General features: G+C 35.9%; 1 protein-coding gene across 6 annotated transcripts in view; it reads right to left on the bottom strand.

Moving 5' to 3' along the window:
* Window positions 1–2,480: 2,480 nt before the first annotated feature.
* The window catches only part of PCMTD1 (protein-L-isoaspartate (D-aspartate) O-methyltransferase domain containing 1), a 39,862-nt gene continuing 29,578 nt past the window's right edge, over window positions 2,481–12,764 (bottom strand). For 5 of the 6 annotated variants that reach the window (XM_062488938.1, XM_062488929.1, XM_062488896.1 and 2 more), the window contains 3 exons: window positions 9,759–9,930; window positions 8,122–8,245; window positions 2,481–5,149 (listed from right to left, as the gene is read on the bottom strand). In XM_062488938.1, the coding sequence (XP_062344922.1) occupies window positions 4,779–5,149; window positions 8,122–8,245; window positions 9,759–9,812 (549 nt within the window). In that variant the 5' untranslated portion in view covers window positions 9,813–9,930 and the 3' untranslated portion in view covers window positions 2,481–4,778. Of the gene's footprint in view, window positions 5,150–8,121; window positions 8,246–9,758; window positions 9,931–12,627; window positions 12,763–12,764 lie in introns of those variants that run through there. The other variant, XM_062488913.1, reaches the window with a different exon arrangement.

Below are 12,764 nucleotides of genomic sequence, written 5' to 3' on the forward strand. Positions count from 1 at the left end.
GTCTCTCTGGTTCACCTGCTGTCTATAGGTGAACATTTATGTTCATGTGTGGCACAAGCCTAGTTTTATATTGGTAACATGCCAGCACTGTTCTAAACAAACAAACAAATAAACAAACCCCAATTTATCATTCTTACACAATGCTTTAGTGCAGAAAAGGGACCCCTGGTCTGAGAGCAGAAAAACAGACACAGGAAGCAGCAAGGGGATCAGCATGTGGGCCATCCTTGGTACTGGAGATTCTAGAGCTATGCACAGCTCTAGAATAGTCAGTTTTAAGAATATGCAGACTCAAAACTTGAAATAAAATACAATATCTAACATATGCAGATTATCACATACAAGCTGGAAATGCAGAACAATGATGATGCAAAAAGCACATTACCCAACATACAAATTACTCCCAAAGTGAACCCAGGAGGGAAAGAAGGAACCATCAACACAAACAAAATATTCTGCCTATGAAAAATGGCAGAAGTGCAAAACACTGTGTTACCCTCCCTAGCTGTGGATTTAAAACTCAACAGAAGCAAAGGGAGATTGAGCATAACTCCAGGAGCAGGATTAGAAAGGAAGAGCATGTGCTACAATTTCAACTGTGTAACTGTAATACAAAGAACAGCAATTTAACTCTTCATATCTATTTACCTGCAAGGAACATTTTTGAGTTTGTGGAGAAAATCTATGGAACTCATCCATGGAAGCAGTAGAGCAGCAGAAAACCCTAAGGGATTATTTTTCAGCCAGGATAAGAAGGGTATCAAAATGGAAAGGAAATGCTCTTAAAACAAAAACATGTTAGTTTTAGCATGTACTGATACCTATAGTTTTGCTGTTTTCCCTTTATGCTAAAATCATGGCTAGCCATGAATGCATGGAAAAAAAGTGGCAGAAAACAATGCAGTGCCTTTTCTTCTTTCTAGCACAGAAGTATTTTGCAAAATATCCTAAGAAAGAATTACATAGATTGCTTGCTTGCAGTAAAAAAGGACAGAGCTTTAAAAAGGATGTGCCAGTTCCTCCTGCTCCCCTGACAATTCTCTTTAAAGCATCACAGAACACAAAAGATGACACAAAACTCTGGAAAGAAAAAGCTGATAACCACTGCTAAATTAGCATTAGATTCTTGCTTCCATACTGACCATAAACATGACGTAAGTCCTGGAGCTAAACGAGCCAGTTTTACTTGAGCAGAGTAACTCAACAACTTGATAAGGACACTCTGAAGCTATAGAAGTAAGAGAGGCAGGCAGTGATCAAGCCAGTCATCTAAATTTTACTGAAGGTCTTTTACTAAAACATCTCAAAACCCACACACCTTTGAAGTGTCACTGTTCCAGTTACACTCCAATGACCTCCTCAGAACAAGTTTATGGAAAACACCTCATACATGATTCAAGTGTTGCCAAAATAAGTAGCAGCTCATTAAAGTTTAGTATATACACCTCTAAGGAGAGCACAGACCACCACTCCTTTATCTTTCATAATTGATTAATAAATCACAACGCCTTCAGTTTTACTCAATTACATGAATGATGGAAGGAGACACTCTTGAGGACATATGGATAAATACTTAATGAGCTAAAACAATCTTAACCAGAGCATGGCACATTTGATTACATTCCCTATTTGTTTTCAAACTGACAGGCAAAGATGCATTTTAAAAACTAGTTTAGAGAAAAAAAAAATACAGGATTAAAAAATAAAGAAAACAGACTTAAGTTGCCAGCACCTGAACAAGCAAGAAAGTGCTCAGCCAAGAACAGATGTTCAGGCTCACTGCAATGAAAACTGCTCTTTTCAAGTTTTTGGGAGACAGATGCTCAGTTTTTCCTGAATGATATGGGACTAAAAATTCACATCTTTTGAAAAGACTGCACTGGTCTTGGGTCCTCATCCAAACCAAAGAAGATTAATCCCCCTGAAGTTCCAAATTCATCACATCCTTCCTTACAGTGATCACAATTGTAACATTTGTCATCAGCCTACCTGACCCAACTCCAATCTTTCCTCTAACTGGCAATAAAATAAAGCTGCATGAAGAAGGAGTTGCAGTAGGAAGTGTGACTCACTGGTTGCTCACCAACCTCGCAGCTCTTACCTCCAAGTTTCCCTTATTTGTTTTGACCCAGATAGCCGCTCAGTTGAGGATTAGAAAAAAACCCCAGAAATTTAAATATTTAGGAAAAAAATAAAACATGGAAGTGTTCTTCACTATACAGCTCAAGTTTAGCTTCTGGGCTCTCCAGAGGAAATTCTCAACCTGAGTACTTCAAAAGCAGTGCTGGGACCAAAATAGCTTTCCCTGTGTCACGAGCAACATTTCATCTTTCAACCTTTGCAAAAATTCACAATTTAGCAAGAATATATACTTCTGAAATTCAAGAATAGCCTTTATTAAGAGATTACTGACCTAATTATGAAACAACTGGTATCTGAATTTCCAGATAACCGAAAATACTTCCACAGAAACACAGAAATTCAAGCAAGCAGAAACCACAAAAACCATTTTATTGCAACAATGTCCCCATCATCAATAGAGATGGCAAAAATTAAATTTTAATTAATTTGCGTTTCTACCTTTTTATTTATGTAAATATAAACCCAAGAGTGTAAAATAAATCCACATATAAAACACAGAGGAAACATTCTCTTTCAGTGACTCCAAAAAAAACTTACATACCGAAGATTCATGACAAGTCACCCACTGTCCATTTTTCCAAGTATACAGGCATGAAAGAATGCAGAAATTTATTCTCAAAAAGCATCCTGTATAAAGTCCTTGAAGTAATATTTAGTAATCTCATTCTTGAGTTCATGGATGTAGATTACAAGAAAAGAAGAGACAAACATCTCAAAGTTCAGATTATTTAGCCTCCATCTAAAATAACCCATTTAAAACAAGATTATGTTCAATTCTTATAGCTGAAGCATCACAATTACTTTATTAGTGTCATTATTTTGGAAAACTATTTCTTATAAGGTTTTCCTGCTTTTAAAATAAAGTCAGAATATTTATTTCAAATACTTTTGCTTACTTATATGGTAAATATATTGCGGAAAGTAACTCCACATGCTGGTACAACAGGCCTTCATGAAATTCCATTTAAACATTACTGTGATGGACCTTAAAAACAGGGACTACAGCATGAAATGCACCAAAAAGAGTCAGTGTAATGGGATTGTGTCTGACCTTCCTTCTCAGATGCAACAAAATGATAATGTATGTTTTCAAGTAAAAATTGGACTCCTAGACCATATGAATACTAGTTGGTTAAAAATATTTGGAAGAAGAACATTTACTGCTTTAGAAATATGTGATTTTGTTCATTGTTTTACACAAAACAAAGTGTCAACAGTATTATAAAATGTATCATGGGGGATATTTCAATGGGAATGTTTTTCATTGGGTCTAACAAGCATACATTTCCACATTTCCAATGATTGTGGTTTTTAATACATATCATGCCAAGTTCTTAATAAACTGCTTACCCTCATGGTTATGTTACAACAGAATGCAGAAAATAAGATGGTAAAAGCAAAGTTAAAAATGAGAACTGCAAGTAACTTTACAACTAGAAGAGGAAAAATCATTGAAGGAATTAAATCAGCACTATTGTGGGTCCCCACAGTTGCACTGCTACTCTTAGGTTTCCAAAAGATGCATATGATTTTATAAATATTTTTGTGCTAAGAGCCATGCTCAGAAACAAAATATAGGCTGGCACAAGTCTACCTTCTTGGAGATGCATGTTAAGTATAAAATTCACTTACTAAAGTGCATTTGCTGAACAAATTCTAACTTCTACTATTATAGCTATCCCAATAAGCAATACAAACTAAACTTTGTTGAAATTCTACCTCTACTTAAAAGCAGTAAATATAGATGACTGAAATCTAAATTACAATCTTGAATTACCGAACCTTTTGACTCAATGCTGTGACCTCTAGAAATAAACAAAATGTACTGTCCTATACTTCCCACAAAGGAGGAATTGCCTCTAGTTAGAAATACTGACAGTGTAGAATGGAGATATGTATAAGCAGAGCTGAAGTAAGCATTCTTCTTATTCTGTATGGTGTTTCTTTAAGGCTCTGAGAGAAGCTGTTAGTTGTTGCAAGATCTTTTGGCAAAAGATAAATGCAGTAGTAGCAGGGTCATCTGACATTTCAGAACTTGTATTTTCATGTTTCACTAAAGCCAGCTCATTCAGTGTCTGTATACATTTATTGCACTTGTGTTGTTGGAATACATCTATACCAACATAGTAATAATGATTGCAACAAAGCCATAGTAAAATAAACTTTAAAAGGGTCTGATCTGGACATTAGAGGATAAGTGTCTGCATGTTTAAAATGTTTCCCTAATAGTAATAAATACAGACAAATTGCTCATCAAGTCAGATGCACATGTTTAACCAATTATTTAGCATATATAAAATTTCACTCATCCTTTTATCAATACAAATCTGTTAGGGATCCAAAAAAGACTTACCATGCAAAATATTGATTAGTGCTGCATAATGGAATATATATTTCTATCAGAGTTAAAACAGCATTTTCAAAATTTAAAGAAAAATAGACTTTTAAAAAGGGATTCTACTGTCGAATGCAAGTCTTCCTTGTAGCAAAGACAAGATAGAGACAAGTTACCACTTATCGCTGTACTTCAGTCTTGATGAAAGACTAATAATAATTTGTCCACCTACTTCTTAATAAATGCTACATTTTCAAGAATAAAGGAACTATCAGTAGGCATTATTTCTACTTAAAACAAGTTATTTTTCCCTGTAATAGGTCAAGTATGCTTTTAAAGATTCGGGTAATGGTAGACTCATAATTTTCTCTCTCAACAGATTTCGAGGAGGCTCTTCTGGCTTCAAGGCCTCACTGTGATCTTTTTCTTCCTCTTCTTTGTTATCATCTTCCATTTTTTCATCTTCTTCACTATCCAGAGGCTGAGGAATGAGCTGATTACCAACAAACACATAGGTGTTAATCCTGCGTCTACGACATCTCCTGCGTTTGCGTTTTGGAGGCGCCTTCTGAGCAATACCCTTGGCTTTCATCTCCTCATTTATGAAGTTTCTAAGAGTGCGTCTGATATATATTCGAGCTAGGTCCTGGAGGTTCCTAACAGCACATGGAGCTAAAATGAAAGAAAAGTAAGTTATATTAAGCAAAATTTTCCTCCACAAAAAAAACCCAAACAAACAAACAAACAAAAAAAAAAAACCCAAAAAAACCCACTAGCTGCAAGGCAGTGAGACTAACATTCCAAATCAATTCCATTGGAAATTTAGTAAATGATACAATATGCAAATGATACAAGCTTAGTTAGCATCACTTTGACAAACCCTGTGCCACAGGGTCTTTTGACAGATGCTCAAGAGAAGTAGAAAGCATGAAGAGATTAGTTAAATAAATTCAGGAAATTATAAAACAAGTACTGTCACTTTTTAGTACCTGGCATGTCTTGCCACCTACTGATCCTGCTGTGGGAAAACCATTTCTACCCCTGTGCCACATTTGTTTACGCAAGCACCTTTCTTCTGCCTCCTTCTTCTGCTCACTTCGTACTGAACCTAACTGATGAGGGAGGTACATGTCTAAACCACAGGTGACAAACCAGACAAACCACCTATGCCTTTGCAGCAGAAGAGGAATCATAATTAGTCAAGTCCTAAAGGGAGAAAAATCCAAACCAACAAGTAAGCAAAAAGTCAAAACTTTATGTTTTCCAATGATAGCCAGGTGATGACAAATATTGCTTGGCTGCTGGACACTTGCCCTAGATGAGCTATTGGTGGCTAATTCCAAGAAAAACAAAACCAAAAAGCACACCAGCTTGAAGTTGAGGTTGTTCGACTTTCCTACTTGTCACTTTCCTTGCTGTACAAAATACCATAAAATTAATGGGGACTATAGCTAAGAAAAAGTTACTGAAGAAATAGTTTTAAAAATTACACTTCCAGAAAATCCATTCAGCTATAAAACCTCCCAATGTAGTATAGACAAGAACTATTCAAGATCTATTGTTACATCCAACAACTTCACTTGCAGACTATTTATCTGAGACAGAAAGGATATTAAGACTGACAACACTGATTCCAGATCATTAAAAAAAAAAAAAAAAGTCCCATTACTTTAGTATAAAATAGGCACAAAATTCAACAACAAAACCCTATCTAACCACCCAGAACATGCTTATAAGTTCAGGTGAAACAAACCATGACTGCAGATTGTATGCCAGTTATAACAAACTGAAGCATTTTTAATGAGAGGAACAGGATGCAAAATTTCAGATATTTACTGTCCATGTATTTCCATTTGTCTACTATCAGTGAACTGCATCCTAACAAACAACTACATTGATAAAATGATCATTTTAACACCACCTCTGAAGTTTTCTACCAAAAAAAAAGGCTACTTTGAGCATGGCTGACCAGTATATTACATGTGAGAGTTATTTTAGTTTATATGTAACAGTACGTATGTGTCAGAAAGCATTCAAGGGTTGTCCAAAGTATGGCACAGACTCTGTTTACTAAGTAATGACATCTGCAACCTCTGCTAAAGATTATAGAAGCATGACCGCTAAACAACCCTGCACTTTTAAGGTAAATTATAGGTCTGTGGATTTGAAACAAATAGACAATGTTACTATAAGAGAAAATAGCTAAGCTTCATTTGTTGATCTTCAGCACAGTCCTTTTACACCCCGCATCCCTACCATGTACACCCAACACATCCACAAGAACACTTCTGCTTTATTTCTACATTTTTAAATAAAACCAGATCAGTCTGAGCAGGAAAGAAACCTAACTCACTGATCTCATTTTACAGTGTAACTTCAAGTCTAACACTTTCTTCTTCCAGATGTGAAAAATACCACATTTGGTTATTCTTTCCTCTTCTCACTAAAGATTTATTCTGAAATTGTAACACAGGAAACACTTTTCTTCTATTACCATTCAGCTCTGAATGTCCATGGCCTGCACTCCTCATTCTGAAAATTTAGGCATGTTTTTAGAAAAAATTCTTTTGTTCTAGGGAATTAGACTGTATAAAATCATCATAAAGTTTGACTAGCCATCTCTGTATTTCTTTGTTAGATATGACACAACCTATGTATTATGGATAGAATAGAGGAAAAAATAATCTTGAATTAGTAAATCAATTTCAGGAAATGACGTCTGAGGGCTCAAAACAAGTATTATAACAACAAAAATTCATTACTTCTGCATAGGAATAGATTGCATAACAGAAATTATCTTCTACACGTTGCATAAAAAATGTGAAAGTACCTATCATAGCAAGCACACCCACACTCAAAATTAACAGCCAGATCAGCAGTTCCAGGTGATGCAAGCTGATAGGACATCCTGGACTCCTGAAGGGCTTATACCAGTTTCACAATTAAAACATGTTATCTTTTAGGCTCTTTGTTGGGTTTACTTAATTTCCCAGAACTACCACAGCTCTGCATTCTACTCCTAGCCCTGACAACTCTGAAAGAAAAATTTCAACTCTACACTTTTCTTTGTCAGCTTTTTCTCCTTCCCTGTTATCCTATCTTAAAATTGGGCAACAGGTGTACATCCAAAGACTTTCTAAATAACTTTACTACCTCTGTTCAAAGCATTGCAGCTAGAAAGCCAATCCCAATGACAAATAACAAACAGCTAGGTATGACTATATTCAGTGCAGACAATGCACATTTGGGCTTATTAATATCCTATCATACCACAGCCCCAGTTTAGACCTCTTCCTTTCATTTCAGGGAGAAAAGGAAAAAAAATTTCTCTCATAGACCACGAGAAAGTCAGCACTATGAAGGACCTAATATTAGCCAGTTATTTTATCTATACCACTGTAATAGAGAAGCTGAACTTAAAAGGAAGAGGTGGTTGGAAAAACAAACTGTTAAAATTCTATCACTTAAATTCAGAATAATAAATGTGAAGCAACACAGACCATGCACCAGGACCACAAAAACATTATCAGAGAGATAGTGCTTTGGTAAACGCAATGTTTCTACAGCATCTTCTCAACATCCAGACCTCCAACATAAGGCACTGTAACATCCCTGCAAGCCAAAGGGAGCAAGCACAAACTTACGCAGTCCTACAGTGTCATGTTTGCCGTTGTCATTTCTGTTTGGTTGCACTAGTGGAGCGAATGAAACAGCAAGGATATTCTTACTTTCCCATGTGTTCTGTCCTGTTCTCAAGATCTGTGTTAGCTGCAAAACAAAACCAATATAAATCGGTGGTTACAATTTTGTCATAGTGAATACTGTTCAGGTTGGTTTCAAACACACTGCTATTTTGTTGTGCTTCAAAACTGATGAATTGAAAAACTGTTTTATGAACAGAAAAGACTTTGGTAATCATTGAAATAGCACTTGGTCACTAGAGTACTGAATAAGGCTCTTTGGTAATGGCAGAAGATGCAGCTGGAAAACTAAGGGTCTAAGGTAAAAACCAAATTTGTTTATTTTTCCAAAAGATCACAGAATACTTTAGATTGGAAGCAACTTCTTGAACAGGGCCAATTTCAAAATTAAATCAGACGTTTTTTCGATTAAGTGAAAAAATATCTAGGACTGAGATTCTGCATCTCTCTAGGCAACCTGCTGTAGTGCTCAACCATTCTTACTATGAAAACCTGTTTTCCTTATTTGCAGGCAGCAATCTCCCTTGCTGCCAATTTGTAATGCTGCTTCAGTATGCTGTGCAACTGGGAGGAGAACTGGACTCCTGTCTACCAGATAAATTCTCCACCCCTTCAGGAAGACAAAAGGAATTAAACATTTCTTTGGCATTTTTCAGCAAGCTAGATTATCTCAGATCTTGTAGCTGCTCCTCACACTTGACATGCTCTAAGCCCCTATCCATTTGTATTTAAGGTAAAAATAGTCACAGTTTTAATTTCTCTCTTGAATTGTGACTACTTTTAAGTTGGATTCCATCAATTTCAACTGACAGTATCTTAGTTGAATAAATAATGAAATTATTTCTTGAACAGAATCATGCAGGTTATGCTTAAATCCTTTTGGCATTTTAAGAAAGCAGACAGATAATGTGAGAATTCTTTTCTGGAAGTAACTAACATGTTTGTCAACAAGCATTTTAGTAATTATCTGTACTTAGGAGGATACCAACTTTAATCACATGATGTGCCCTTGTCAATTTCCCTTTTAGTAAAACAGGGAGAATAATACTTACCATTGAGAAGCCTTTTGAGGTCTAAGGATGAAAAGTGATAAAAGTGCGAAGTATTATTAAAATAATATGCCCCTGTCTGAAAAGCTTTAAATTTAACATGGAAAAGAAACACAGAAAACTTGTACGAATACAGACATATTTTTCCTTCATTTTTTAACTCCCCTTGCCATGTCTCACTAATCATAGTTATTTTGTACCCTTTGAAATGAATTCTCCTGGTTTACAGGTGGTTTCTTTGTTTGGAGGTACTGACTGAAAATGTCTGTGCAGCAGGGAGATTTCAAAGCAGTTCTGGTATAACACACAGGAAATACTTGTTTAAAAGCAAGATATTGATGCTTTCATACAAATTTAATGGAAAACAGTTCAAGACTTCATTAAAGAGTTTAGTATCTGCTTAACTGCAACAATACACCAAATCAAGGTATCGTTAATTGAACATTAAGTCAAATATATACTGAAAAGCATTCTTTAAATTACATATTTCTCATTCTAGAAGATAAAAAGGGGAAATTGTCACTAAGTCACCTGATCTTCTATAGGCATTACTAAAATGCCTCCAACTTTCAATAAAATTTTCATGTAGTTTTCATGGTCTTTCTGGACTCCAGCTCCACAGTAAATCCGGTCATATTGATGACTGTCTGAGGCTATTTCCAAACAATTACCAACCACAAAGGCAGGTTCACAGAACTCAAATCTAAGGGGAAGAAGAAAAAAAGAAAGAGGGGACACATTTCAAATGAGGATTTTTAGAAAAGCCAGTCCAGATAAAGACAGAAAAATAATCTCGTATCCTGAAGAATGATTAGCATCGTTAGCAATTTAAAAGTTTATATTAAGACGTTACTTTGAAAGTAATCTGGTTTTTTTCTGCCACATCGGGGACCACTGAAGAAAAACTCTTAAGAAGTTAAAATTACATATTATACAAAACAGAGAAAGCTTCAAAACCACAAGCAAGTAGATTCACCCAAAGAAATCTTAAACCATATATTAAAAGCGCCACTAAAACAGTATATTTATCAACAACGAGTGATATCCAGGCTGCTGAATAAACATTGAAAAGTTTCATCTCCTAGTAGCTCTCTTCCATTTTCTATCACTTAAGATCTTTGCAAAGACTCATTTTTCTCTATCTCCCAGTTTTCCACCTTGAGCCCAATCCACTTTTCCCCAAAAAGGAACTCAATGGAAAAGTCTGACATTTTTTTCACCACACACAAAGTAAAAAAAAAAAAAAAAAAAATTGTCTCAGAAACATCTAATATTCATCAGTAAATGGAAGTCATACAACTGCATTTTAGTGGACCTAAGTTTAATGGACGAGCTGCAAGGACTCTAAGTGTTCTCTTGCCAATGCATAAAATACCAATGGAAAAAATGTACAGGGCAGTACTTTATTGCTAAACCTGCATATATTCTCCACAACACTGTTATTTTTTGACATTTTTTAAATCTCTGAAGCATATTACTGCTGCAGCTGTTAACACCATAACAAAATGTACCATTTTGTAAAAAAAATTCCTTGAGTGAATAACTGTATTGTCTTCCCCAAGCACTTCATATGTAAGAAGAGAGGTTACAAAGTAGATGATAGAAAGGTTTTATAGTTTTCTTTGAAAAAAATATTACATAAAACCTAACATCCTTGCTGCATGAAAAAGTTCATAAACTTCATCTGGCAGTATTAAAGTCACAATGCATCTCAAGCAGCAACCGGAAGGAATGAATTTCACTGGGAACTTCAAATACATGTAGCCATTTTATGAACTTTATGGCTGACTGTCAATAGAAAGTAATTTTTCTTTTTGCTTAGCTAGCATTACCAAATCCCAGTACAATACCTGACAACATTCAAATCAATATTTTTTTCAGTTATAGTAAAGTTGGCAGCTTTCACTGTTTAGGGATGAAGCCTGTAAGGCTTGGCTGACTTTCTGATCTAGAGCACTGCCATTAACAAATCAGGAAATTGAAGTTTTTGCTGGAAGTATATTTCCCCCTCCACGACTGGATGCTTGATCTTGAAAATACTGCAATGCTTTTCTTTGACTAGTCGAGATAGACCCCAGAATCTTTTAACAACTACTGCATGGTTCTCTCTCAGTCCATGTTTTTTCTCTTCCAAATCCAGAGAGGAGGGGAAAAAAAAGAAGAAAAAAAAGAAAAAATAAAAAAATAAAGCTACAAACAGCACCAGTCAGTTGAAGAGAAAAAAGGGAGATGGAAGCAGAGTAAATAAATTACTTGTTGCACAAAACTGAGAAGGTGAAGCCAGACCAGCCTGAACCATGGTTGAAATAATTCCACATTAACACAGAAAGATCTAGAAATACATTAGACAAGGCTAAATGCTGGGAAGAGAACAAAATCCAAGACATTTATCAATCTGCTGAAGAAGCAAATCTCATTTCACAAGCACTTGGGCTACCACGTTCTTTCCTACATTTTCCACATTCCACATAGAAGTTAATCAAATAATTAATGCTATAGTTTTCATTTCAGATTGACCACAGTTTATATCAAGCATTATCACATCAATTTAATTTGAAAGTCTGAGGAAAGTACTTTTGTGGGCTTAAAAAGTAAAGGAGGAAGCAGGAAGGGGCAGGGACAGAATGAATATGGCACTTTTCCAAAACGCAGTTTTAAATCTTGACACAGTCCCTTAGTTTTAGAAAAATGAAGATGGCTTTCCTGCCTGCCTACCCCCCACAGCTTTCACAACTTGTCGTCTCAGAATACTCCTCTAAAAGCTACTAGATTTATTACCAGATAATCCTGTTTCCTCTACTAGAAACCACCCTAAAAGCTCATGAATACACTGGTCACACCCTCTTCAAACAAGGAGGAGCAACAAACTGTCCAAGATACAAGAAAACCCCATGATACATTCCCCAGGTACAAAATACTCTGTACATGAGCTCAGGACAAAAATCCACTGTAGTCTTCACTAACATTGCAAAAGCTGAAGATAATCTGTCTTTCAGCTCTGCAGCTTGCAACCAGAAGGGCACAAAGTGCAAATAAAGATACAGAAGCAACTTCTTAATGCACTTGCAAAAATCAGATGGGTTAAGCACTAGAGACCAACTCTGTCTATAGGCACTTTGAATTTTCTGGACTGCGCTCCCTCCACGCTATTAGCAGAGTTTTGTGAAGACACAAAGCTCATGACCAAAATAACTGTTCATTTATTATTCCATTTACTTCAAATAATGCCTCCTTCTTCCATATAGTTTTTCAGGTAGTTTCAACCCAGTCTGTCAACAGGTGTTTTCCTGACAGACTTATTTCTCACAGCCAAACACACATTATGGATTAGGTTACATGTAATTTCTGAAGACACCTCTTTAATCCATCTCAGATGAGAAATGAGTTCTAATTAGCTCACCTGGCCATGCAATGCTCACCCCTCAGCTGGCCTGAATTGGTGTGCTAGCTGCTGGTATGCTGCTAGTTCAGGAACTGCCACATGTAGTTCCCTGTTAGCCAGAAAGGTAAAAGTAGATAGAAGACAACTGAGAAAAA

Source organism: Cinclus cinclus, chromosome 1 (assembly GCF_963662255.1).
Source record: "Cinclus cinclus chromosome 1, bCinCin1.1, whole genome shotgun sequence".
NCBI lineage: Eukaryota > Metazoa > Chordata > Aves > Passeriformes > Cinclidae > Cinclus > Cinclus cinclus.